The 25547-nt window shown below is 35.8% G+C and overlaps 1 protein-coding gene across 1 annotated transcript in view; it reads right to left on the reverse strand.

Moving 5' to 3' along the window:
- The window catches only part of LOC311074302 (uncharacterized protein), a 54064-nt gene extending 28517 nt beyond the window's left edge, over positions 1-25547 (reverse strand). Inside the window, exon 1 of the mRNA XM_084100796.1 lies at positions 25465-25547. Coding sequence (XP_083956922.1) covers positions 25465-25525 — 61 coding nt within the window. The 5' untranslated portion in view covers positions 25526-25547. The remainder of the gene's footprint in view (positions 1-25464) is intronic.

The following is a 25547-nucleotide window of genomic DNA, read 5'->3' on the forward strand; positions in this document are numbered from 1 at the left end:
GTATGATATAAATGATTTTGCTTAAATTTAACCCATTGTATTATTTTTACTAAACAATGTCTGTTCAAAAAACTTTAGATGGTTGAAAAACTACATTTGTACATTTTCAAAATGAAATAAATATTTCTAAGCTGTTTTGAGTGCGTGCACACACACGGTTCTAAAAAATGAACTAATCTCTATTTTAAATTTAATTATTAATAACATGTGTTACTAAAATGTAAACAAAGTTTTAGCTAAATAAATATATGAATAAAAACACCTTACAGCCCCAGATCCTTCAGAGATAAACCACAGTGTGAACTGAAGCTTCAGGAAACAGGGTATCAGACCAGATGAGTCTCGGGGGACAATGTCACAGTAAATCTAGTCTGCTAACGCCTTTTCAGAGTACATCCAGAGTTTATACTAAATTCATTTAAAAGCATAACCTTAAAAGTTTAAATCAAATCTTTAAAGTTTTATTAAAATCATATCTTCTATTTATCTTCTAAGAAGACTTATGTAATGATTTTGCTTAAATTTAACCTAAGGTATTATTTTTACTAAACAGCGTCTGTTCAAAAACTTTAGAATGTTGAAAAACTGTACTTAGTCGTCTTAGATCTTATTTATACAAAAATATTTCAAACAGTATTTTTGTCCATACAACATTTTGTCAAAGTTTGTCACAATGTTTTGTTGTTGTGTTGTTTTTAAGAAATCCGAGGACTCCACATTGCTCTTATTTAGACTAAGTTTGTATCATCTGGAAAATCACCACACAATTTCAGAGACGCAATGCGTGATAAGTAAAGTTTGTCTTGAGCGAATATTTAATTTTACTCGTCTTAATTCAAAGTATAAGTATAAGATCGTATAAGATCATTTTAACTTGTATCTCCCGAACTATCCTTAATCAGTGTGGAATCACACAGGGTGAAACCCTTTACTGAGAATATACTATCGGTTATCTACTCAAAATATATGTAGAAGTTTAAATCCGGTGTTTAAAATCTGTCTGGTGGCCGCATGAACAGACTTTGGGCAGAGCTATAGCAGGAAGCATGCCCCTTTGACCTCCTCGATTTTGTAGGCTTTTTTGTTTTTGTTTTTTTGTTAAAGACCCTACAAGTTAGTCCTCCCAAAAGAATTTCTCCCATCTAGCGGTGAAATTCTATTTTGCATTTAAACAAACAGTGCTCTCTAGCGCCTTGCTTTTTCAAATGCGGTAGCACATCATCGAGTTTAACTATACATGTTCTACCGTTATGCTGCCTATATAATGATTTACACAGCCAAGCAGTACAAAAAAGCTTGTCATTTAGACCGTAACTTTGACTCACCCGTCGAGAAGAAAGCAGACAACTTCCCTTTCAAAATCTTTCTCCTTCATTAGCTCTTTCCACCTGGGAGAAGCTATCCCGATATTTATTTACATCCCGATAAATTACATTTTTGCTTTCTGGCCACGAGGATTTCTTCTCCTGTGGCTCGGCATAAGTATGATCCAGCATTATATTGTACCGTGCAGCCTTTTCAAATTTGTCTGGACGGTATCAACGCCTCTCATATGGTCTAGAGGTTAGGATTCCTGGTTTTCACCCAGGTGGCCCAGGGTTCGACTCCCGGTATGGGAAGTCAAATTTTTTTTATATTGTCAACAAAATTCAAGTTATTCAAGTTATCAATAATCATTTTTAGTTATTCATAGTCTTAGAGGCCTACACGAACTGCAGAAACAAGCACAAGATATGTACAAACTCATAAATGCTGTTTCAGTACTGAATCATTTTCACAAATACAATGTTGTTGGTCCTTTTGAATGTGCTGTTGACTATAGTAGTGTTGATGATGAAACGTGTTGAGTTAGGCTAGCGTTTTTTGTCCCTCTCTGTTATTATAGTGTTTCAAGATGGCGGAACGACACGGAAGCCTCCTTGGACTTACCCGCCCATGTAAATAAAGATAAGAAATGTTTCGCTTACGAGGATAAGTCAGATCATTTGTAGAGGTCATTTTACACCCATGAGGACATATTTTATGAATACAGACAATGATTTTAGCTAATAAAATACCATTTTTTCAACGAGCGAATCTACACATGAGAGGCCTTCAGAAGTCATAACTTCAGGGGTCAACGGCTTAGGCCCGTTGGTTTAGGTATTTGTACAAATCAAATACTGTATTACACTTTTCAAAGTTACAATAAAAAGACCTGTTGTGTTCTGACACAAGGCCATTAACTTGTTTTTATAAATGTATTTTGCTTATTTCTACAAATATCAACCTGAAAAATGAAAAATCAGAAAAAGAAGAAAAAAAACAGTGTTTTAAAAAACAACTAAACCATGATAATGTTTAGTTTAGATGTTGATGACTAAGCTTCTGGCATATAGTGCAACCACGCAACAAGAAATCTAATATTGGTGTAATCTTTGCTAGGTCTCACTCACGACGCACAACTTTGTAAATAAAATTAAATAAAATATTATGGAAGTCATTGTACTGTAATTTAACCATATTTTATTGATTAATATTATGGCTTCATGTTGATTTAAAGTTTTTAATTGTTATTAACTAATACCTTTATCTTTTAACATCCGGCACAAAATGAAAGAGATGTATTATTTGAAAAAAAATAAAAATAAAAAAAAAATAAAAAAATGGAATGTTCACAATCACTATGTGTCAAAAACAGTATGCGTGTAAATAGTTGTGCAAAGTTCCACACCCTATGGACTAACTTTAAAAAACAAAACAAAAATACACATACATAAATATATATATAACATACACAAATCATTTCTTAACTAAGCAACTGTTTCTTAAATTATCAGACACTCACCGCACTGATGTTAACATCACCATATATTGTGTTTTCTACCATGAGTGTAGTAACTATTGTCCCACCATTCTTCTGGGCAATTGTTAAGTTAAGCTGATTAGGGTTCTGAATTAATGGCTGTCCCAATGATGTAGAAATATTATGCTGTCGTCGTTGTGGAAGGTTGTTAGGCTGTTGATTTGTCATGTTTCCAGAATGTGTTTGAACGCTCAGCGTTTGAACGTCACCATCTGTTAAAAAAATTAGCAATTAAATACACAACCATGTAAACATTATAGTAAAGCTTATTGAAGATTGAGAAACATATTGACTACTAACAAAGTAAATTATACATATTTTTTTCACTATGGACTTGATCCTTTTTAATGCTGTTTTCTCTCCATATTTATTCTGTAGTTCCTCTACTGTGTCTTCCAACTTCCCTGTTGTTCTTCTCCAGCTGTGCTAACCAAAGACAAACAGTTAGAAGAATAAAATGTTTGTACAATAGCAAAAATAAAGTTGGTCATTAGTTGTTAGGGTTAGATACACCTGTAGACACATTCATACACCCGTTCACCTGTTTTCATTTAGCATACACCAGAGTTCAAACATTCACTTTTTCAAAGGCCGAATGATTACGCGGTCAAAATTTCTCTTTTTAACATAAGAGTTAAAAAATGTACATGAGTCACGACGCATTGCATTATGCACCTGACCTACCGGCTGATGAAGTATTTATTACATCAAGAAAACATGAATACAACACACTGTACTTGGATGAATACATTTATTAGATTTATTTAATAATATTACCAGTTCCATATTATCTTTATTAAAAAATAAGACAATAAATGATTTTATTTTTTAAATTTGACTGCATTCTTTACTTTTTGATTTATGAATTATAACAGACTGATGGGAAAAACATTATTTTGCTGTTACTTTATTAAAATTTGTTTTATTATTCAACTATTTATTTCTTTTTGTTAGTTTTTATTAGTTGTAATTTTATATAAACATTTAACTTTTTAAATAAAGGTTTACAACAACATCACCATCTTCTGTTATATTTGGGCCTCCATGCTCATCTACTGTACAGTATATGATATTGGTGAAGGGGGAATATATTTTTTTTTTGGGGGGGGGGGCCCCGAATTCTCTAGCTACGGCCCTGTTCACATCGCATCGTAAGCGCATAATATCACCTGCTCAAGTACGTCTTGACGAGTTTCTTCTGTATTAAACAGCGAATCTTCTCAGTCAGATCGTCGCAAGATCTCAGGAATCCTCTCACACTGCTCGTGTTCACGCGCTCCATCGCTAACGATTCAAACTTTCATAAAGCGCGCCAAAACAGCAGCGCGGAGATGTGACGTCACGTGTCGAGCGGGCGCTCGTAAAAAGCACATCTTTGCATATCTTCTGAAACAACACTTATCGTATTGCCGGGTGTGATTGTAATGTTTTGTATGGCGTTTTCTTTACACTCTCCCCGGATATCTGTTTCCTACAGTTAGCTGTAATGTTAGTGAACTCTAGGTCTTCTCTTTGTTCATATACGATAGTATTCGCATGAATTGGCTTGATTTGATAAAATTATGTTTTAAACCATGATCTTCACTTGGGACATTTACATTATATTATATACCGTCCTATATACCGTTATACCGTCCTAGTTTTTAAATAGCGCTAAAATGTATATTTTAACTCTTTATGCGGATATGCCGCACAAGGTTCTCTGTTCTCTGATTCTATGTTTTTTAAAAATAAAGGATGCCTCTTTCTAAAAGCGACCCTCAAAATCTGTGCATACAACAAAACACGTGTAGGTGTACGATGATTTATCAGAAAATTACTTTTGTTTGAAGAAAAACTTAAATCAGCTGGTGCTTGATAACTATTGAAGTTATATTGAAGTTATGAATTCGGTAATGATGCGATATTTATCACGTTTTAATTTTAACTAACTTACTTTTCAAATAGCCTAACATCTTGTTGGTCAAATTAACTTAAAGCCTGCGCAAAATTATTCTTAAAGCACATTAACTTAAAGCATGCGCATCCTAGCTACTTTCTAAATGCGTGTTACAGAACTTATGGTGAACAATTCACCCATATGTTTTAAACGTGTAATGTTTAAACAGATTTTGTTACTGGATTGAGTGAAAATAATAAACTTCTCTCTGGCGACATGTAGGACTTGTTGGTTATGCAGGAACTAGTTATTTACGGCTTTCCTGATGACAACCTGAGCTGAGGTTGTCATCTGGGGGCTGAGCTGTCCTGATAAATATTTCCGGACATCGCACGCTCTAGCTCTGCTCTAGCTCTACTAGCCGCGGACTGCTGCGCTACTGCGACATCTCATTGATCAAAAGTTGAAAGTCCTGTTTGCCTGAACCTGACGCAAACTACGCTTCTACGAGTCACGCTTTTGACCCATAAACTTCGAGCATTAACGCACAAACCCTGGACGACTGTCCCGCAAGGACTCAGGACATTCCAGGAAAATTTGAAAAAATTTGAAAAGTTGAAAAAATGGCTACGCAAAACCTGATGGAGAGCGACTCCCCGTCCAGTTCTGGCGATGTGGGGCACAAGTATCATCCGGCGTGTGAGTGTGCCACGGGCAAAGACTGTCGTTTAAGAGATATGCTAGACAGTATGTTTAAAGATCATTTTAGAGGCCAAATGGTTGGCTTGATGCACAGGATCATCGATGCTGCGTGTGGTATGAAAAACGATTGTGCGCTGGATAGCAAACGTGTGACAAATCTCAAAAATGAAATGGATGTCGTAAGAGGCTTGATAAAGTCATGGACTGATGTAACACCCATGTTTTTTAACGGTAAAGAGCCGATCGGCGTGATCCTCAGAAAAGTTCTGGATGTGTTGGGTGCATGTAGTGACGAATTTGAAATTGACGAAATTCTCGCTATATGGACATTTGTAACAGATCTCTGTGTGTCACTGGTGTCAAAAAATGCAAAAACTGACGTTGGTGAATTAGTTGAAATTCTGGTCAACTATATATATATAATTGTTTTTATTCATCAAGTTAAATGTAAAAAACTGTTGTTACTTGGATGATGAATATCTTCGTTTTACATTTACATTTTACATTTATTCATTTAGCTGACGCTTTTATCCAAAGCGACTTACAATTGCTATACATGTCAGAGGTCGCACGCCTCTGGAGCAACTAGGGGTTAAGTGTCTTGCTCAGGGACACATTGGTGTCTCACAGTGGATTCGAACCCGGGTCTCTCACACCAAAGGCATGTGTCTTATCCACTGCGCCATCACCACCCCATGGCGCATGATATGATAGGAAAGTACGGACAGCGCCTTTGACCAATCCTCTACATATGGGACACTTGCGCAGAGAAGGCGCACATTCTTTGCACACAACTAGGTGACCACAGGGGATGAAGACAATGTTCACTTCCTTATCCATGCAAACTTTGCATGTATGCTCCTCTTGAAGTCTTCTTAACTGTTCCTCCATAGACAAGTCTGAAAGATCTTGACTCGGGGGTGCTGCTTCATTTGTCTGGGCCGTCAGGCCACACTCAAATTCCATCTCTAAAGCAGACTTCACCACAGGATTGTTCTCTTGTTCTCTCACAAATTCTCTTGAGTCGCTGTCTCCATTAGTCAATAGCTGTTCAAATAGTCTTGGAAATCTTGCTTGAATCTGATGAACAAACTCTTGGCCCTTTTATTGCAAGAGGTATTCACATCTTGGAAACCACTTGGCATGTTCTACCCATGGATCATCACCAGACTCCCAACATCCGAGTCCACCATCGCAACAAAAGCACTTCACGTCATCATTACGACCAACATAGTAAAAACCAGCCTTAGCCAATTGGTCTGGTCGAACAGTTATTCTTGAGGGCCAGTAGACAAATGTGAGCAACCTTTCTTCACACTGTTGCATTGCCGATACATTGGAAAGGATAGATAAAGGTACATTATCTGCACGGTCACCTCGAACGAAGCGGCAGTTGGGGTAATGCCTCTGGTGTTCTGATACTGCACGATCTCCCGGTTCCCAGTTGCTAAGCTGGCCTCCACAACTGAAGCAAGCCACTCTGTCGCCATGGCCAAGGTAGTAGAAACCAGCTTTGGCAAGCTCGGCTGGACTTATTGGTGCAAGAGTCCAATTCTGAAAGGTGTCAAGGCGTTCCTGTTCCCGACGCATGCCAGGATTGTGACAAGCCTGAGGTCGCTGGTGAGACATATCCATGTAACCCACCCGCTCCTCCGTTTGGTCTGAAACGGATGCCTTGGTGGTCGATGTTACGGCTGTCAGAGGGGCGGAAAGAGGATGGCTACGTTGCGAAGCGGGGGAAAAGGCACTTTTGATAAAGGCTCTGGATGAAGACATAAAAATGTGACCACTCAAGCCCTTCTCTCTGCCGGACATCCCATGACTAGTGTCTAGTCGTCCGAACACATAATCTTATTAAACTTATTAAATACCCTCTATGATCCAGGACCCGATGCTAAGAACAAAATCAAATTTTGTTCAACACCACAAAATGTCATTTTTTCTGTTCTGTACACAGCGGGGAATTTAGTTGTATCATTTGAAAAATCACCACACAATTTCAGGTATTCACATCATTCACAAATTTTTTAATTTAACACTTTATACTTTCATACATTGAAGTAGTGAAGAAAATGATAGACATAAAGTAAAACAACATTTACAGATGGTCTAACCAGAATAGAAAATCTCTGCAGGCTATCATGTTTTGCTCTAGGGTATAGTTGACCAGAATTTCAACTAATTCACCAACGTCAGTTTTTGCATTTTTTGACACCAGTGACACACAGAGATCTGTTACAAATGTCCATATAGCGAGAATTTCGTCAATTTCAAATTCGTCACTACATGCACCCAACACATCCAGAACTTTTCTGAGGATCACGCCGATCGGCTCTTTACCGTTAAAAAACATGGGTGTTACATCAGTCCATGACTTTATCAAGCCTCTTACGACATCCATTTCATTTTTGAGATTTGTCACACGTTTGCTATCCAGCGCACAATCGTTTTTCATACCACACGCAGCATCGATGATCCTGTGCATCAAGCCAACCATTTGGCCTCTAAAATGATCTTTAAACATACTGTCTAGCATATCTCTTAAACGACAGTCTTTGCCCGTGGCACACTCACACGCCGGATGATACTTGTGCCCCACATCGCCAGAACTGGACGGGGAGTCGCTCTCCATCAGGTTTTGCGTAGCCATTTTTTCAACTTTTCAAATTTTTTCAAATTTTCCTGGAATGTCCTGAGTCCTTGCGGGACAGTCGTCCAGGGTTTGTGCGTTAATGCTCGAAGTTTATGGGTCAAAAGCGTGACTCGTAGAAGCGTAGTTTGCGTCAGGTTCAGGCAAACAGGACTTTCAACTTTTGATCAATGAGATGTCGCAGTAGCGCAGCAGTCCGCGGCTAGTAGAGCTAGAGCAGAGCTAGAGCGTGCGATGTCCGGAAATATTTATCAGGACAGCTCAGCCCCCAGATGACAACCTCAGCTCAGGTTGTCATCAGGAAAGCCGTAAATAACTAGTTCCTGCATAACCAACAAGTCCTACATGTCGCCAGAGAGAAGTTTATTATTTTCACTCAATCCAGTAACAAAATCTGTTTAAACATTACACGTTTAAAACATATGGGTGAATTGTTCACCATAAGTTCTGTAACACGCATTTAGAAAGTAGCTAGGATGCGCATGCTTTAAGTTAATGTGCTTTAAGAATAATTTTGCGCAGGCTTTAAGTTAATTTGACCAACAAGATGTTAGGCTATTTGAAAAGTAAGTTAGTTAAAATTAAAACGTGATAAATATCGCATCATTACCGAATTCATAACTTCAATATAACTTCAATAGTTATCAAGCACCAGCTGATTTAAGTTTTTCTTCAAACAAAAGTAATTTTCTGATAAATCATCGTACACCTACACGTGTTTTGTTGTATGCACAGATTTTGAGGGTCGCTTTTAGAAAGAGGCATCCTTTATTTTTAAAAAACATAGAATCAGAGAACAGAGAACCTTGTGCGGCATATCCGCATAAAGAGTTAAAATATACATTTTAGCGCTATTTAAAAACTAGGACGGTATAACGGTATATAGGACGGTATATAATATAATGTAAATGTCCCAAGTGAAGATCATGGTTTAAAACATAATTTTATCAAATCAAGCCAATTCATGCGAATACTATCGTATATGAACAAAGAGAAGACCTAGAGTTCACTAACATTACAGCTAACTGTAGGAAACAGATATCCGGGGAGAGTGTAAAGAAAACGCCATACAAAACATTACAATCACACCCGGCAATACGATAAGTGTTGTTTCAGAAGATATGCAAAGATGTGCTTTTTACGAGCGCCCGCTCGACACGTGACGTCACATCTCCGCGCTGCTGTTTTGGCGCGCTTTATGAAAGTTTGAATCGTTAGCGATGGAGCGCGTGAACACGAGCAGTGTGAGAGGATTCCTGAGATCTTGCGACGATCTGACTGAGAAGATTCGCTGTTTAATACAGAAGAAACTCGTCAAGACGTACTTGAGCAGGTGATATTATGCGCTTACGATGCGATGTGAACAGGGCCGTAGCTAGAGAATTCGGGGCCCCCCCCCCCAAAAAAAATATATATTCCCCCTTCACCAATATCATATACTGTACAGTAGATGAGCATGGAGGCCCAAATATAACAGAAGATGGTGATGTTGTTGTAAACCTTTATTTAAAAAGTTAAATGTTTATATAAAATTACAACTAATAAAAACTAACAAAAAGAAATAAATAGTTGAATAATAAAACAAATTTTAATAAAGTAACAGCAAAATAATGTTTTTCCCATCAGTCTGTTATAATTCATAAATCAAAAAGTAAAGAATGCAGTCAAATTTAAAAAATAAAATCATTTATTGTCTTATTTTTTAATAAAGATAATATGGAACTGGTAATATTATTAAATAAATCTAATAAATGTATTCATCCAAGTACAGTGTGTTGTATTCATGTTTTCTTGATGTAATAAATACTTCATCAGCCGGTAGGTCAGGTGCATAATGCAATGCGTCGTGACTCATGTACATTTTTTAACTCTTATGTTAAAAAGAGAAATTTTGACCGCGTAATCATTCGGCCTTTGAAAAAGTGAATGTTTGAACTCTGGTGTATGCTAAATGAAAACAGGTGAACGGGTGTATGAATGTGTCTACAGGTGTATCTAACCCTAACAACTAATGACCAACTTTATTTTTGCTATTGTACAAACATTTTATTCTTCTAACTGTTTGTCTTTGGTTAGCACAGCTGGAGAAGAACAACAGGGAAGTTGGAAGACACAGTAGAGGAACTACAGAATAAATATGGAGAGAAAACAGCATTAAAAAGGATCAAGTCCATAGTGAAAAAAATATGTATAATTTACTTTGTTAGTAGTCAATATGTTTCTCAATCTTCAATAAGCTTTACTATAATGTTTACATGGTTGTGTATTTAATTGCTAATTTTTTTAACAGATGGTGACGTTCAAACGCTGAGCGTTCAAACACATTCTGGAAACATGACAAATCAACAGCCTAACAACCTTCCACAACGACGACAGCATAATATTTCTACATCATTGGGACAGCCATTAATTCAGAACCCTAATCAGCTTAACTTAACAATTGCCCAGAAGAATGGTGGGACAATAGTTACTACAATCATGGTAGAAAACACAATATATGGTGATGTTAACATCAGTGCGGTGAGTGTCTGATAATTTAAGAAACAGTTGCTTAGTTAAGAAATGATTTGTGTATGTTATATATATATTTATGTATGTGTATTTTTGTTTTGTTTTTTAAAGTTAGTCCATAGGGTGTGGAACTTTGCACAACTATTTACACGCATACTGTTTTTGACACATAGTGATTGTGAACATTCCATTTTTTTATTTTTTTTTTATTTTTATTTTTTTTCAAATAATACATCTCTTTCATTTTGTGCCGGATGTTAAAAGATAAAGGTATTAGTTAATAACAATTAAAAACTTTAAATCAACATGAAGCCATAATATTAATCAATAAAATATGGTTAAATTACAGTACAATGACTTCCATAATATTTTATTTAATTTTATTTACAAAGTTGTGCGTCGTGAGTGAGACCTAGCAAAGATTACACCAATATTAGATTTCTTGTTGCGTGGTTGCACTATATGCCAGAAGCTTAGTCATCAACATCTAAACTAAACATTATCATGGTTTAGTTGTTTTTTAAAACACTGTTTTTTTTCTTCTTTTTCTGATTTTTCATTTTTCAGGTTGATATTTGTAGAAATAAGCAAAATACATTTATAAAAACAAGTTAATGGCCTTGTGTCAGAACACAACAGGTCTTTTTATTGTAACTTTGAAAAGTGTAATACAGTATTTGATTTGTACAAATACCTAAACCAACGGGCCTAAGCCGTTGACCCCTGAAGTTATGACTTCTGAAGGCCTCTCATGTGTAGATTCGCTCGTTGAAAAAATGGTATTTTATTAGCTAAAATCATTGTCTGTATTCATAAAATATGTCCTCATGGGTGTAAAATGACCTCTACAAATGATCTGACTTATCCTCGTAAGCGAAACATTTCTTATCTTTATTTACATGGGCGGGTAAGTCCAAGGAGGCTTCCGTGTCGTTCCGCCATCTTGAAACACTATAATAACAGAGAGGGACAAAAAACGCTAGCCTAACTCAACACGTTTCATCATCAACACTACTATAGTCAACAGCACATTCAAAAGGACCAACAACATTGTATTTGTGAAAATGATTCAGTACTGAAACAGCATTTATGAGTTTGTACATATCTTGTGCTTGTTTCTGCAGTTCGTGTAGGCCTCTAAGACTATGAATAACTAAAAATGATTATTGATAACTTGAATAACTTGAATTTTGTTGACAATATAAAAAAAATTTGACTTCCCATACCGGGAGTCGAACCCTGGGCCACCTGGGTGAAAACCAGGAATCCTAACCTCTAGACCATATGAGAGGCGTTGATACCGTCCAGACAAATTTGAAAAGGCTGCACGGTACAATATAATGCTGGATCATACTTATGCCGAGCCACAGGAGAAGAAATCCTCGTGGCCAGAAAGCAAAAATGTAATTTATCGGGATGTAAATAAATATCGGGATAGCTTCTCCCAGGTGGAAAGAGCTAATGAAGGAGAAAGATTTTGAAAGGGAAGTTGTCTGCTTTCTTCTCGACGGGTGAGTCAAAGTTACGGTCTAAATGACAAGCTTTTTTGTACTGCTTGGCTGTGTAAATCATTATATAGGCAGCATAACGGTAGAACATGTATAGTTAAACTCGATGATGTGCTACCGCATTTGAAAAAGCAAGGCGCTAGAGAGCACTGTTTGTTTAAATGCAAAATAGAATTTCACCGCTAGATGGGAGAAATTCTTTTGGGAGGACTAACTTGTAGGGTCTTTAACAAAAAAACAAAAACAAAAAAGCCTACAAAATCGAGGAGGTCAAAGGGGCATGCTTCCTGCTATAGCTCTGCCCAAAGTCTGTTCATGCGGCCACCAGACAGATTTTAAACACCGGATTTAAACTTCTACATATATTTTGAGTAGATAACCGATAGTATATTCTCAGTAAAGGGTTTCACCCTGTGTGATTCCACACTGATTAAGGATAGTTCGGGAGATACAAGTTAAAATGATCTTATACGATCTTATACTTATACTTTGAATTAAGACGAGTAAAATTAAATATTCGCTCAAGACAAACTTTACTTATCACGCATTGCGTCTCTGAAATTGTGTGGTGATTTTCCAGATGATACAAACTTAGTCTAAATAAGAGCAATGTGGAGTCCTCGGATTTCTTAAAAACAACACAACAACAAAACATTGTGACAAACTTTGACAAAATGTTGTATGGACAAAAATACTGTTTGAAATATTTTTGTATAAATAAGATCTAAGACGACTAAGTACAGTTTTTCAACATTCTAAAGTTTTTGAACAGACGCTGTTTAGTAAAAATAATACCTTAGGTTAAATTTAAGCAAAATCATTACATAAGTCTTCTTAGAAGATAAATAGAAGATATGATTTTAATAAAACTTTAAAGATTTGATTTAAACTTTTAAGGTTATGCTTTTAAATGAATTTAGTATAAACTCTGGATGTACTCTGAAAAGGCGTTAGCAGACTAGATTTACTGTGACATTGTCCCCCGAGACTCATCTGGTCTGATACCCTGTTTCCTGAAGCTTCAGTTCACACTGTGGTTTATCTCTGAAGGATCTGGGGCTGTAAGGTGTTTTTATTCATATATTTATTTAGCTAAAACTTTGTTTACATTTTAGTAACACATGTTATTAATAATTAAATTTAAAATAGAGATTAGTTCATTTTTTAGAACCGTGTGTGTGCACGCACTCAAAACAGCTTAGAAATATTTATTTCATTTTGAAAATGTACAAATGTAGTTTTTCAACCATCTAAAGTTTTTTGAACAGACATTGTTTAGTAAAAATAATACAATGGGTTAAATTTAAGCAAAATCATTTATATCATACATAAGTCTTCTAAAAGATAAATAGAAGATACGAATGTATTCAAACTTTAAAGATTTAATTTAAACAGTCTTTTAATTTTAAAAGATCTAATTTAAACTTTTAAGGTTATGCTTTTAAATGAGAGAGAGAGAGAGAGAGAGAACCACTCTGTGATTTTATTATATTATATAATTTATATACTTTTAAAGAATAGAATGATTTATGTAAGATGGATTTTATTTTTGTTTATCTAAAACAATTGGTTTCAGTAGATATTTTTATAACCATTTCATTTATATACTTATAAAGGACAGAATGTTTTTTTAACTTTAGTTAGTGTGAGATACACTTCACAGTTTCACTGTTACCTTTGGAATGTGAAGGAGCAGAAGGAGGGGGGTGTCACGGGGGGCCTCTGTTTGAGAGACTTTTTAATTAAGACTTTTAATAATGTATTGAATTTAAAAACATTATTACGACTTTTAATAATGTATTAAATTTAATTAAAAAAAATAAAAAATAAAAATAAAAAAACATTTTATAAAGATATCATTTAAACTTTGAAATAAATTTAGCCCTAACAAAATGTCTCATTCTGATCGCTGAATAAACCCTAGGAGTCAGAGCCCGTCAGGTGGTGCTGTAAGAGAGAACCACTCTGTGATTTTATATTATATTATAAGCAATTAATTTATATACTTTTAAAGAATAGAATGTTTTTCAACTTTAGTTAAATTAGCAAGATATTATTTTATAACCATATCATGTATACTTTAGTTTAATTAGCACGATAATTCGCCTTATTCACCTCGAACGTTCCACCGAGCCTGAGGGGTACACTTACCACTTCCGGGAGTTCTTACAACGCGAGTTCTCAGTGCAATGGCGCCTCACTGCTGTGTTCCCCGATGCACTTCAATTAAGTAGGTTGTATCAGTAGATAAAGAGCTCCCGCACACTATCGTTAAATTTCCTGATAAAGTGTGTGAACGAAATGTTGATAATAAATATTTATTTTAATTGCAAGTAACGATAGTGTGCGGGAGCTCTTTATCTAAGGTCCTCTCTTTTAAAATTGTAATTTTTATTCAAATATCTAGCATTGTTATGTAAATCTCTACAACTGAAATCTTAATATCCACATATTCAAACCTTGAATAGAAAGTGTTCATCTTTACGAATCTGTACAAAGCCTTAACCATCATTATTGTTCTTCTTTATGAATCTATACAAATATGTGAACTTGTATTGTTACCATAGCACCTTATCATGGTCAGTGTATCACAGGATCAGTCCCTGTCAGACCTTATAATCACTTCTCATGCTCTTTACTTTTACATGTGAGTGATTTGATTGTTTTACATGTATGTGTGTGTATTTACAGTATAAGCTACTGGATGTGTACCTATCTAAAGAATAAAGTACAATTGTATTACACATGGATGATGTCCTTCATAACTTTATAATTTAATATACCAGAATATCATAAAACATTAAAAAAAAAACATTGATAGGCACACTGGTCTAGGTTTGTAAAGGTAACCATGTACATAGAAGTATGGAAAAGGAACCGGAACAGGTCAGAACATAAGAAATTACATTAGGAACAAACCATTTTGTATCGTTAATTCGGGCAGACAGGAAAGATTGTTGGTCCACACTGGAAGATCGTATGCGTCGGAGTCAAACTTCCGGGTTTGTGTACCCCTCAACGGCGTTCGAGTTTTCAAAATGGCCGCCAGGTGAATAAGGCGAATTATTTTAAAGGATAGAATGTTTTTGTATGACATTGTTTAATCACAGTGTCTGAACTCCACGTTTCAAATGTCAGAGCTCAAATGCGAAGGCTGGGAGAGGGAATCCTGTGACAAACACAAACAAACACACACACACACACACACACACACTACTCTGGCTGGTGAGGCATTCAGGAAAAACAGTCTTTTTCTTCTCACTTTTCCAAAGGGGTCCACAATGCCCTGGAATGCGGAGGATATGCTGACACATATCCTATATATAACAGCGCCTTCAAAACCATCAGCAACATCACAGTGACCGAACAGCACATTTCAGATGTCAGAGCTCACATGCAAAGGGTGGGAGGGAGCGCCTGTGACAATATATACCCAGACAGAAACCCATATAACTGAACCTGACACCAACTTCAAACTTTCTGTCAAATCCATAAATTATTTTAACATCCTCTTCAAAAACACATGATCTAGGGATAAAAAGGTTCAAATAGGGCAAAAACTTTCTGTCAAACCACATGATCTAGGACTAGCAAGGTCAATAGGGCAAACCATAACAACATATGCCGGAAAGACACCGGAAGATCAACCTGTCAAAACACATGATCGAAGGGAAAGGAAGGGTCAATAGGTCAATCGGAAGGTCAATGACAACCGGAAGCCGTCAATCATTTTGACACAAGGTCCGTCATATATACTACTCACATGTCCTTGTAAGTGAGCAAAAAATCCGGGTGCCATGTATCTTGTTTTATAAGGTGTAAAAAATAATAGAGTTTTGAGTTTTGAAGCCATGATTTTTAAAAGCATTTCCATTTTTATTTGAAAGCTCTAGCATAAAAGGAAGTCATAGACCCCCTAAACCACCTTTTTTTCTGGTTCGAAGAAACTGTCCTTATAAGTCATGATAACCTGTATGTGTGTGTGTGATCACGTTTGTTCCACACTGTATTTGTGCTCTAGTACATTGAGGTATGGAAATTTTCAGATTTATTCTGGATTTATTGATTTTTTTTTTTTGACAAATGAAAAATAAAAAACAATTTTCATTTCAAAGACATTCATTTCAAAGGTCTTGAGTGTGACTTTTTTTTTTAAAATACCTTCAGAACAACCGAATCAAGCCCAGTTTATTTGTGTGTGCATAGATAGATAATTTAGAAAACCATTATTTTTTTAACTAAAGAAAGTCAACTGGGTCATATTGACCTCAAAGGACAAATTAGGGTTCAGTCCTGGAGGGCCACTGTTATACTGTTGTATCTGTTGTGTTTTATTTTCTGAGAGTGCAAGCATGATGTTGAATCATCATCATCATCATCATTGTAACATAAATTCAGTGCCATTATCATTGATTTTTGGATGAAATCTAAAAACATTATGGGTGCTAAAGTGATGTTGATTCAGTGCAGTTAACATTGACACATTAAAGGACAATTCCGGTGAAAAATTAACCTAGGGGTAATTAACACATGGTTACAGAGTCAATCGATAGTTTACCGACAGTACATTACGCGTATACAGACAGGAGCCATCTTGGAAAACAGTCTCGACTAGTCGAGCCACGAACGCCGTGCTAAGTGAGCTGGTCGATAGGAAATACGTTTGTGAAATTTAAATTATTTTTATTTATTCATTTTCTCTGTTGCGTTCAGTGCTTTCTTCCGGAAACAACGGACCATATGAGATTCCAAGTCACAGTTCATCTCACTTAGCACGGCGTTCGTGGCTCGACTAGTCGAGACTGTTTTCCAAGATGGCTCCTGTCTGTATACGTGTAATGTACTGTCTTTATAAAGTATCTTATTAAACTGTCTGTACACTTACACAGTTCTCAATGCTTCGGTTTGCATGTAGGGACCCTCATTATGCTACTGTGTTAGTGTGAGACTATTTTGAGCCTTGTTAGTGGTATTAACTACACTGTTAACCCTTGCTGTAAAATTCTGACAATATTATACCATTTTCCATTAAAACAGTAATATACCGTAGAAAATAAAAGTAGCCTACAGGAATATACTGTGAATTAACAGTGCTCAAAGTCGACACTCAGAGGCTGTTTTCCCAATCACACCCTATACCCTCATTCACTATTCCCTACATTAGTTCACTAATATAGTCCACTTGAATGAAAAGAAGTGAGTGAATTGAGACACTGATGAACACCTGATAAGCAGAATCACTGAAGGACAGAGAAACAAGAACAGAAAAAAGAGAAACACAAAAACTACAACTGACTTCCAGCCACACTGAGTGTGAAACCAGTTTACAAACCAGTTTACGATTATTTCTTTCATACATGTACAAAAGTTCTTGTTGAGAATTAACAGAGATTTAGTTATTAATAAAATTTGTTGTCACCATGATTGAGATCAGTATTTGCTTTAGTTGGTCTCTTGTCCCTGGACTTCTTACCATTCATCTCTCTCTGACTGCTGTAACAGTGAGTTTATAAAACACATTTGTTATGGCACGAAAAAGTCAAGAGGAAGATGATCAGGTGTTTTTTTTTTTTTTTTGATGATGTCACAATCATCCTGGACATGCCTGATTTTCAGATTTTTCCTGTATATAGTCATTGAAATTATAGTTATCTCATATTTAGCATATATCTGTGAATCTACAAAATGAAATCAATATTTCTGTAATCAGGTCTTCTGAAGAATATTGTAATCATATAGTGCATTCAATTTTATTTTGCTCCTGCTTGACTCAGACACACACAGATATCAACAATCAGCGTATGAATCTCAACAATGGTGAAAAGTTTCATGTCGCAATGCATGCTGGGTTCCAGGCTAATATAAAACTCCCAGCATGCACTGCTGCATGAATAATAATAATAATAATAATAATAATAAAGAAATATTGCCACCATTGTTGAGATTCATGTGCTAAATTGTGATATCTCGTGTTTCTAAAACACAGTGTAGCTCTGTTTCTCTGGCTATGCATCATGTGTTAAAAAAAAAGAGTCATTGTATCTTATTGCTGCGTTTTCACAGTGGTGGTAATGCAACACTTTTGATTGAGGATTAAACTCTGAATAAGTGAGAATGAATTCCTTAGTGAATGAACAGGCAACATGATGATTTTGTCATCATAATCATTATAACTGCAGTCATTCATAAACTGTGTGTGCACAAGTGTGACTTGCAAAAACACAGTTCAAGCAGCAAAAGAAACACTAATGTTTTAGCATCAGCATCCCAACTAAAGCAAGCACTGATCTCTATAACGGTAACTTCAAACCAAACATTTTCAATTAAACATCTCAATAACAACTTCTGTATGACAGAAATAAAGTCATACTGGTTAATAATAAGTGTAATAATGTGTAATGGCTGGAAGTCAGTTGTAGTTATTGTGTTCCTCTATTTTCTGTTCTTGTGTTTCTCTTTTCTTCAGTGATTCTGCTTACAATCACTTACATATTCCCTTAATTATCTCACTGCATCGCTACTTTTTACTCGTAGTGTGGATTTCCCTGAGGGGTTGAAAGGGTTAACTGTGTAAGATAAAAAAGACACACCCACAAAATGTATTTTAACAGTAATAAACTGTAAGTTATAAAACAGGTTTATACTGGCAACACTGTTGCCAGTAGTTTACTGTAAAATTAATTTTTCGGGTCACCATTGTGCTGAAGAGTAGAGCCTGTGCTTCAGTCCAGGAGAAGATCTACAAACATTGATGATATGCTGCATGTTGCTTTATTTAACAGACGGTGACTGTGTAGTTGCTGATCCAGTGAAAATCTTTTTATGTACAATAGTTTTTTAGTGGTCTCAAATGAAAGAAGTTCACAGTAATACTTTGCTCACATTATTAATGCATTATAAATTTTAGTTAATACATTTAAATGACAGTTGGTCAATTTAAGGCAGTCGGTTTCTGCAAGTGTAATTAGTTAACTATAATTTAGTGCATTTTTACAGAAACAAACTAGATTACAGTAAAGAACTGTACAATTAACAGTATTTTACTGGCAACAGTGTTGCCAGTATTTTACTGTAAAAAAAACCCGGTAAGGTCTAACAGTGTAGCGATTTACTTTTACTTATTCTGTGCCCCATATACTAGCGTTATTAGCTAATCTGTTTTTAGAGATAAAACTCTTTGCATTCGATTATCATGAAAACGCATCCCAGAGAACGATCGACTCGGTAACCATGTGTTAATTACCCCTACGTCCATTTTTCACCGGAATTGTCCTTTAACACTGATTTAACATTGTTTGGATGGTTGCTTGATATCTGGGACCCTCATCAAACACAGCTAATCAATGTCTCCAGGATTACTAGAAAGATACAGGCAGGAGAGATTATCAGGGTTGGAGATAAACTCTGCAGGTATCATTTATTCCTGGTTTATATGAGAGTGAAACACAGTGAACTGCTTCCCATAAACCTTCAGCTTTCCTGAATCAATGACATTATTAAGCCTTAGAATTCCTCAAACTGACCTCCTACATGGGTCATACTAGGCTTTAATAGATATATGCAATATTTCATGTATATTTCATGTTTGACCCATGTAGGAGGTCAATATTGGGAATTATAAGGATTTTTATGCAGTTTATGACTTTGACCACTAATATTTTACAATTGCCAAACGTATGAAGTCATCAGAAAGAGTAGAGCCAGTGTGTGAAAGTTTTCACAAATCTGTCAGAAAAGAGTGTTTTCTCACCTGAATACTTGACAGTGTATCTGACTGAGGTCTGGAGTTGATTTCTCTGAGTAAGCCGACATCTCCACTCTCTGTTGTCATCTTCATTCAGGAGTGTTGTAGTCAGAGTGATGATACAGCGATATTGATCTGATGATGATAATATCTGATATCTGGAGTCTGTCTTCAGATCAACACCAGCCTGATTCACCCACAACAGCTCAAATCCCTCAGAACGAACCCAATCATCACAGGAGAATCCAGTATATGAATACAACTGACAGGAGAGAGTCACAGAGCGGCCTGGACTGATCTCAGTCTGTGAGGATGAAGATGATGATGATGATGATGATGTAGACACTGAAACTGAACACAAGACACAAATCACAGACTCTTCAATCATCATCTGAGTTTAAAGGGAAAATCTGCCCTTTTTAAATTGACCACATAATCATAAACTTACCATGAAGAACATGCAGATAAACACGTGCATCAGGTCCTTGTTGATGTTGTCCGTTCACATATTGTTGGCAGGTGTATAATCCATAATCTTCTTCTGTGACGTTCTTGATGTTCAGAGAGCAGTCAGACTCCAGACTCAGTCTCTCATGTCTCTCTGTGTCTTTCTTCTTCAGTTTCCCTCCAGTGATCAGTTCAACTGCTGTTGAATTTATGCTGTAGATCCATGTAGTTTTAGATTTGCAGTCAGAAAGAGCTTTATTACAGGGCAGACGCACATTTTCACCAGAACTGATGAACTCATGATCCACTCCACTGATACCTGAAACACAGTATATCTCAGTGATCATTATGATATTAATAAATTAAACCATAAACCACACCAGCATAAAAAGCAGAAGATTCAAATCATACAGTCTTTTTACGGTGTTTGATAGTTAATGCATTAATTAACATTTATGGATAAACCAAATCAAACGCCTCTTTAAGAAGGAATAAGAAATACCCTGACTTTGAAACAAATGTAAATAATGTAATATCATCATATCTTGAACTCTTGATTTCAGCTTTGTCATAAACATTACTGGACGGCACAGGATTAGTTGATCCTCCTCTTCAACCGTAGAAAATACACTAATAACTGACCTTAAAAGCTCTTTATCTGTTCTGTGTTTCTCTCTTTCCTTCAAACTCACCCTACTGTGACTTATGCACAGCTAAATACAAAATAACAATTCAAAACCCACAAAGAATATTTGTGGAACAGTTCCCAAAGGAAGGAGCAAAACTCAGGGAAGGTTTGCTGGGATCAGTAGTTCACTCTCCATCCAGACACAGTCGTGATGATACTGTACTTCTGTTCTCTGACCACACAACATCACTTCACTGAGCTGAACACTCGTTGTGTGTTTGATAGTGAGTTTATGATCAATCATGAGCTGAGTTTGGGAAGTAGTTAACAGTGAATTTGATCATGATTAGGGCCCTCTCAAGTAAAAGTCATGACAAAATAATGCATTAACAAATCATTTAATAAAATATGATTAAACATGCACTAGGAGAATATTTGTGTTCCTTTACACCACCAGTACAACAAAACAAACAAACAAAAGATAAAGGTTATTTGTAGTTATTTTACTCACTGCGCATTCACTGTGTGCTCATACTATGATCTCGATATCAATATTGTTAAAAGCGCCATATAGATGAAGGTGACTTGACTTGACAATATGAGCTCATCCCAGATAGAAATGTTGTTGTTCTATAATGTTTTGAGAGCATATGTTTTGTTCTTGTAATGTTTTCTGTAGATAATTTTATTTGTGTTACCAGAATGTTCTCCTAAAAGGAAGGATAACACTCTCTAAACATTCTTATACAGTTTTAGCGGGAAGTTTCCCAGCAGACACTGGACTGAACCAACTTTTTCTCACATGTATCTAGTTTCCTGTTTACACTCAGTGCATTTGATATGTAGTCCAAATATGAGCCCAAAAATGTATAGAGTGATTTTTTTTACATTTTTAATAATACACATAATATATATTTTTTTTGCTTTACTTCTCATCTATACATTAATGCTTTTAAGTACTTTTGTGTCTATTTACTGCAAAATACCTCAGCTACACCATTAGCATGCATATTAAATATTACCTTTTTATGAAAAAAAAAAAAAAACACATTAATGATGATCGAAATGAAATATGAGTTGTTTCTAGATATTGATCTAGGTGTGAGATGCATAATTCTTCATCCGCTGGTTAGAATTTTTTTTGCAGATAATATAGTTTTGCCAAAAAGTGTAATTACCGTACACTTCCAGCAGAGGCGCCATAGAGATCCATTCATTTTTTGGATGTGACTGACTGCTCTTATAACAGCTTTTGTTATGAATATATATATTTAAACTTTTTAAAATACATTAAATCAGTTTTTTGTTGTTATTTGAGGTCTTTTGAAGTGTTTTGTTTTTGCAATAATGCCAAATAAATTTGCATTAATGACACTAAAAGAAAAGACTTGAATGCAGTTACATATTTTTTTCAACAATCCAAAATGTATAAAATCATTACCCTCTATTGCATAGTGTTGCTTCAGGGTAACATACCCATTTTCCCTCATATTCTCAGGCTTACAAAATCATACACCAAAAAAAAAAACCTGCTTATTTTAATCTGGAGGAAGTATGAAAAGCCAATAGAATGCTTGAATTTGATTACATGACTTGTCCAACCCCCTTTTCAATGTCTTTTCCTCACCTGCACTCACATGCGGCAGCCATGTTTTTTCAGCTCCACAAAACTTTGAAAAAGTGACATTTTCCTTAGGATTTCCATGAAATAAAAAATATTTTCACAATTTTGGGTAAGTTCTGATTTAATTTCACTCTGTTGATTATGTTTTCATTGAATGTTTATTTTGTAAATGGGTAAAATAGCTATGTTTCCTCAAAGCAACAATATGCAACAGTGGACACACTTTGCAGCAAGAGGGGACGTACATCTCTGAGTGTCCAGGCAGGTTTAGACCTGAAAAAAAGACGGGGAGCAACTGCACCTCTACCCCCGGCCCCAGTCCGCTTGGACCGCATAGACCACTGGTCTGTCTACAGTGAAAACAGAGGGAGGTGTAAATATCCTGGATGCAATGGCACAATCAAGTGCATGAAATGTGACGTGTTTCTGTGTCACACTCCTGACAAAAACTGTTTCTTCTCCTTTCACACACAGTAACCTAAGATGAAGAAGTGATTTATGTGTTAATACTGAATGATCCACCAGTGTTGTTTGTTCTTTAGTCTGTTTTAAACAACACAAATTAGTTTTCTATCCAGTTTTTGATTTTTAACATGAAAATTGAATGAGAATGAATGCATAAAAATAATACTCCTTTGTTGCGCATTGTTACTTCTAGGTAACAAACCCCACTAAGATGGAAACTGGTTGTAACTGTATTACTTTTTCAGCACAAATGTTTTTTTTTAAATGAAGTTGATGTTGAAGATCTTTCATAAAATGTGTTTTGTTATGAAATAAAGAGATATATTTTAAATAGACTGCACTTTTTGCATTTATTCCCATTATTGCATGTTGTTGCGCCAAAGTAACATACCTAGATCTACCCCCTATTATTATAATTTTTGTAAATGATGTGTTGAATTGTTCAACGTGCTCTATGACTGGTAATAAAATTTGTGGAAATATTTTTTTTTTCTCTATTATTTCATATATCATGCAATAGAGGGTTAACTTCAGAATAAGAAAAACATTTGTAGTACATAAAAGTAAATAGAGCCTGACATCAAACAAATGTTTAGACGTCAACCCAGTTTTCATTTTCAACCAAAATTTGACGTCTGAGCGATGTTGGAGTCCATGTCCAATAACATTTCTATCTGGGATGAGCTCATATTGTGATCATAGTATGAGCACACAGTGAGTGCGCTGTGAGGTTACACTTTTAGCTCACTGTGACATTGATGATCATATGGAGAGATCACTGTGAGATCAACGTGTTGACTGAGGGCCCAATCATAATTAATTAACTGTTAACTACTTACCTAATTCAGCTCATGATTTATTTTAAACTTATTATCAAATATACATGATGTTCTAACACAACAAGTATTCAGCCCAGTTCAGTTTTTGTGTGAATTTCCAGAAGTCAGAGAAAAGAGGTGCAGTCAGGGTACTTCTTATTCCTTCTTAAAGCGGCACTTTGATTTGGTTTATCCATAAATGTTAATGAATGCATAAACTATCAAACATGTACTAACATGTAGTTAAGGCTGTAGTCATTGGTTCATGATTAGTTCATGCTTTTAATTATCATTAGTTCATGTTGAATTAAGTATTAATCCAGGTATTAGTACATGATTATTCATATACCCTTATTGTAAAGTGCGACCGTTTTTTCCTCACTTAAAGCAAACAACACACTCTCACACACTGATGAATTGTCACACCTTTAGTACGGTGGGGGAAGTTCGAATTATCTGATTGGTCAGTTTAAACGTCTCACAGTTGGGTTAAAGTCACATGGTCAGGAAAGGATAAAAAAGATTGAAACTGTTGCTCTGTCTTTTTTTTATGCTCTGGCTCTCTTTCTTTACTTCCTCTTTTCTTTGTCTCTTACTCTCCCTCTCTCTCTCTCTCCCTCTCTCTCCCTCTCTCTCCCTCTCTCTCTCTCTCTCTCTCTCTCTCTCTCTCTCTCTCTCTCTCTCTCTCTCTCTCTCTCTCTCTCTCTCTCTCTCTCAGGAAACATTTACATGCTGAGTAAGATTAATGGTATAAGTTATCATCATCTCATACATATCTATTTTGTAACTATTATCCGATAATGTATAGTGAGGCGGTTGTTATGGCGAATACAACCCCGACAGGCTGATCAGGATGCGAAGCGGAGCTTGAATCAGCCTGAAGGGGTTGTATTTGCTATAACAACTGCCTCGCTATACATTATCCCGCTTATTACATGGCTACCTAACAAATAAATCAATAATTTGACTCAAAATATTGATTTAAAAAGGAGTTTATTGATTTAAAAACTATTACAGAACTGTGTCCATAGCAACGCTCTGTTTTTCATGGCAACGGTCTGTTATACTTCACAGCGGTTATCAAGAAATAACACACCGCATTCTACATTGGAATTCAACCAAGCCATGTAATAAGTATAACTATAAACATATTTTGTCATTAAACCTTTTCAATTACAAATAATGTGTTAAATAGTTTTGATTTGGTCTTGACTTTGATGTGCTACAAATTGCAATACAATATCGTCACTCTCTATAGCAATGCTCTCCCGCAGATTAATCTATTGTAACTGCGCTTATTTCCGTTGTTGGTATAAGTAGCAGTGGGTGGAATAGACAAGAAATGTAACAGTTTTCTTCCATCTTGCTGACAACTTTTCTTTAGTCATTCGGCAGTCTTGCAGCTTGAACCTCTGCAGGAAATCCACCCTTACACTCTTAATATGAAGATAATTCTTCATCATCAGATGTTTGAGTGACACTATGTCCAGTATCAGGAATAATACAGTATGATCTGTGTGTATCAATACACAACTCTGAGATCACAACGTGAATGTGAGCAAGAATAAACTGAGCATGTTCAAATTAACTCTTTCCAGACTAATTCCACTAAATGTCTTTAGAGAAAATACAGATTTCTTTACCTGTGAGAAGTGAAGAGAGAATGATCAGTCCCAGCAGACACAGATCACACTTATCAGCCATTTTGTGTTTCTGTCAGTCTTCC

Source organism: Abramis brama, assembly GCF_963993115.1.
Source record: "Abramis brama genome assembly, chromosome: 1".
NCBI lineage: Eukaryota > Metazoa > Chordata > Actinopteri > Cypriniformes > Leuciscidae > Abramis > Abramis brama.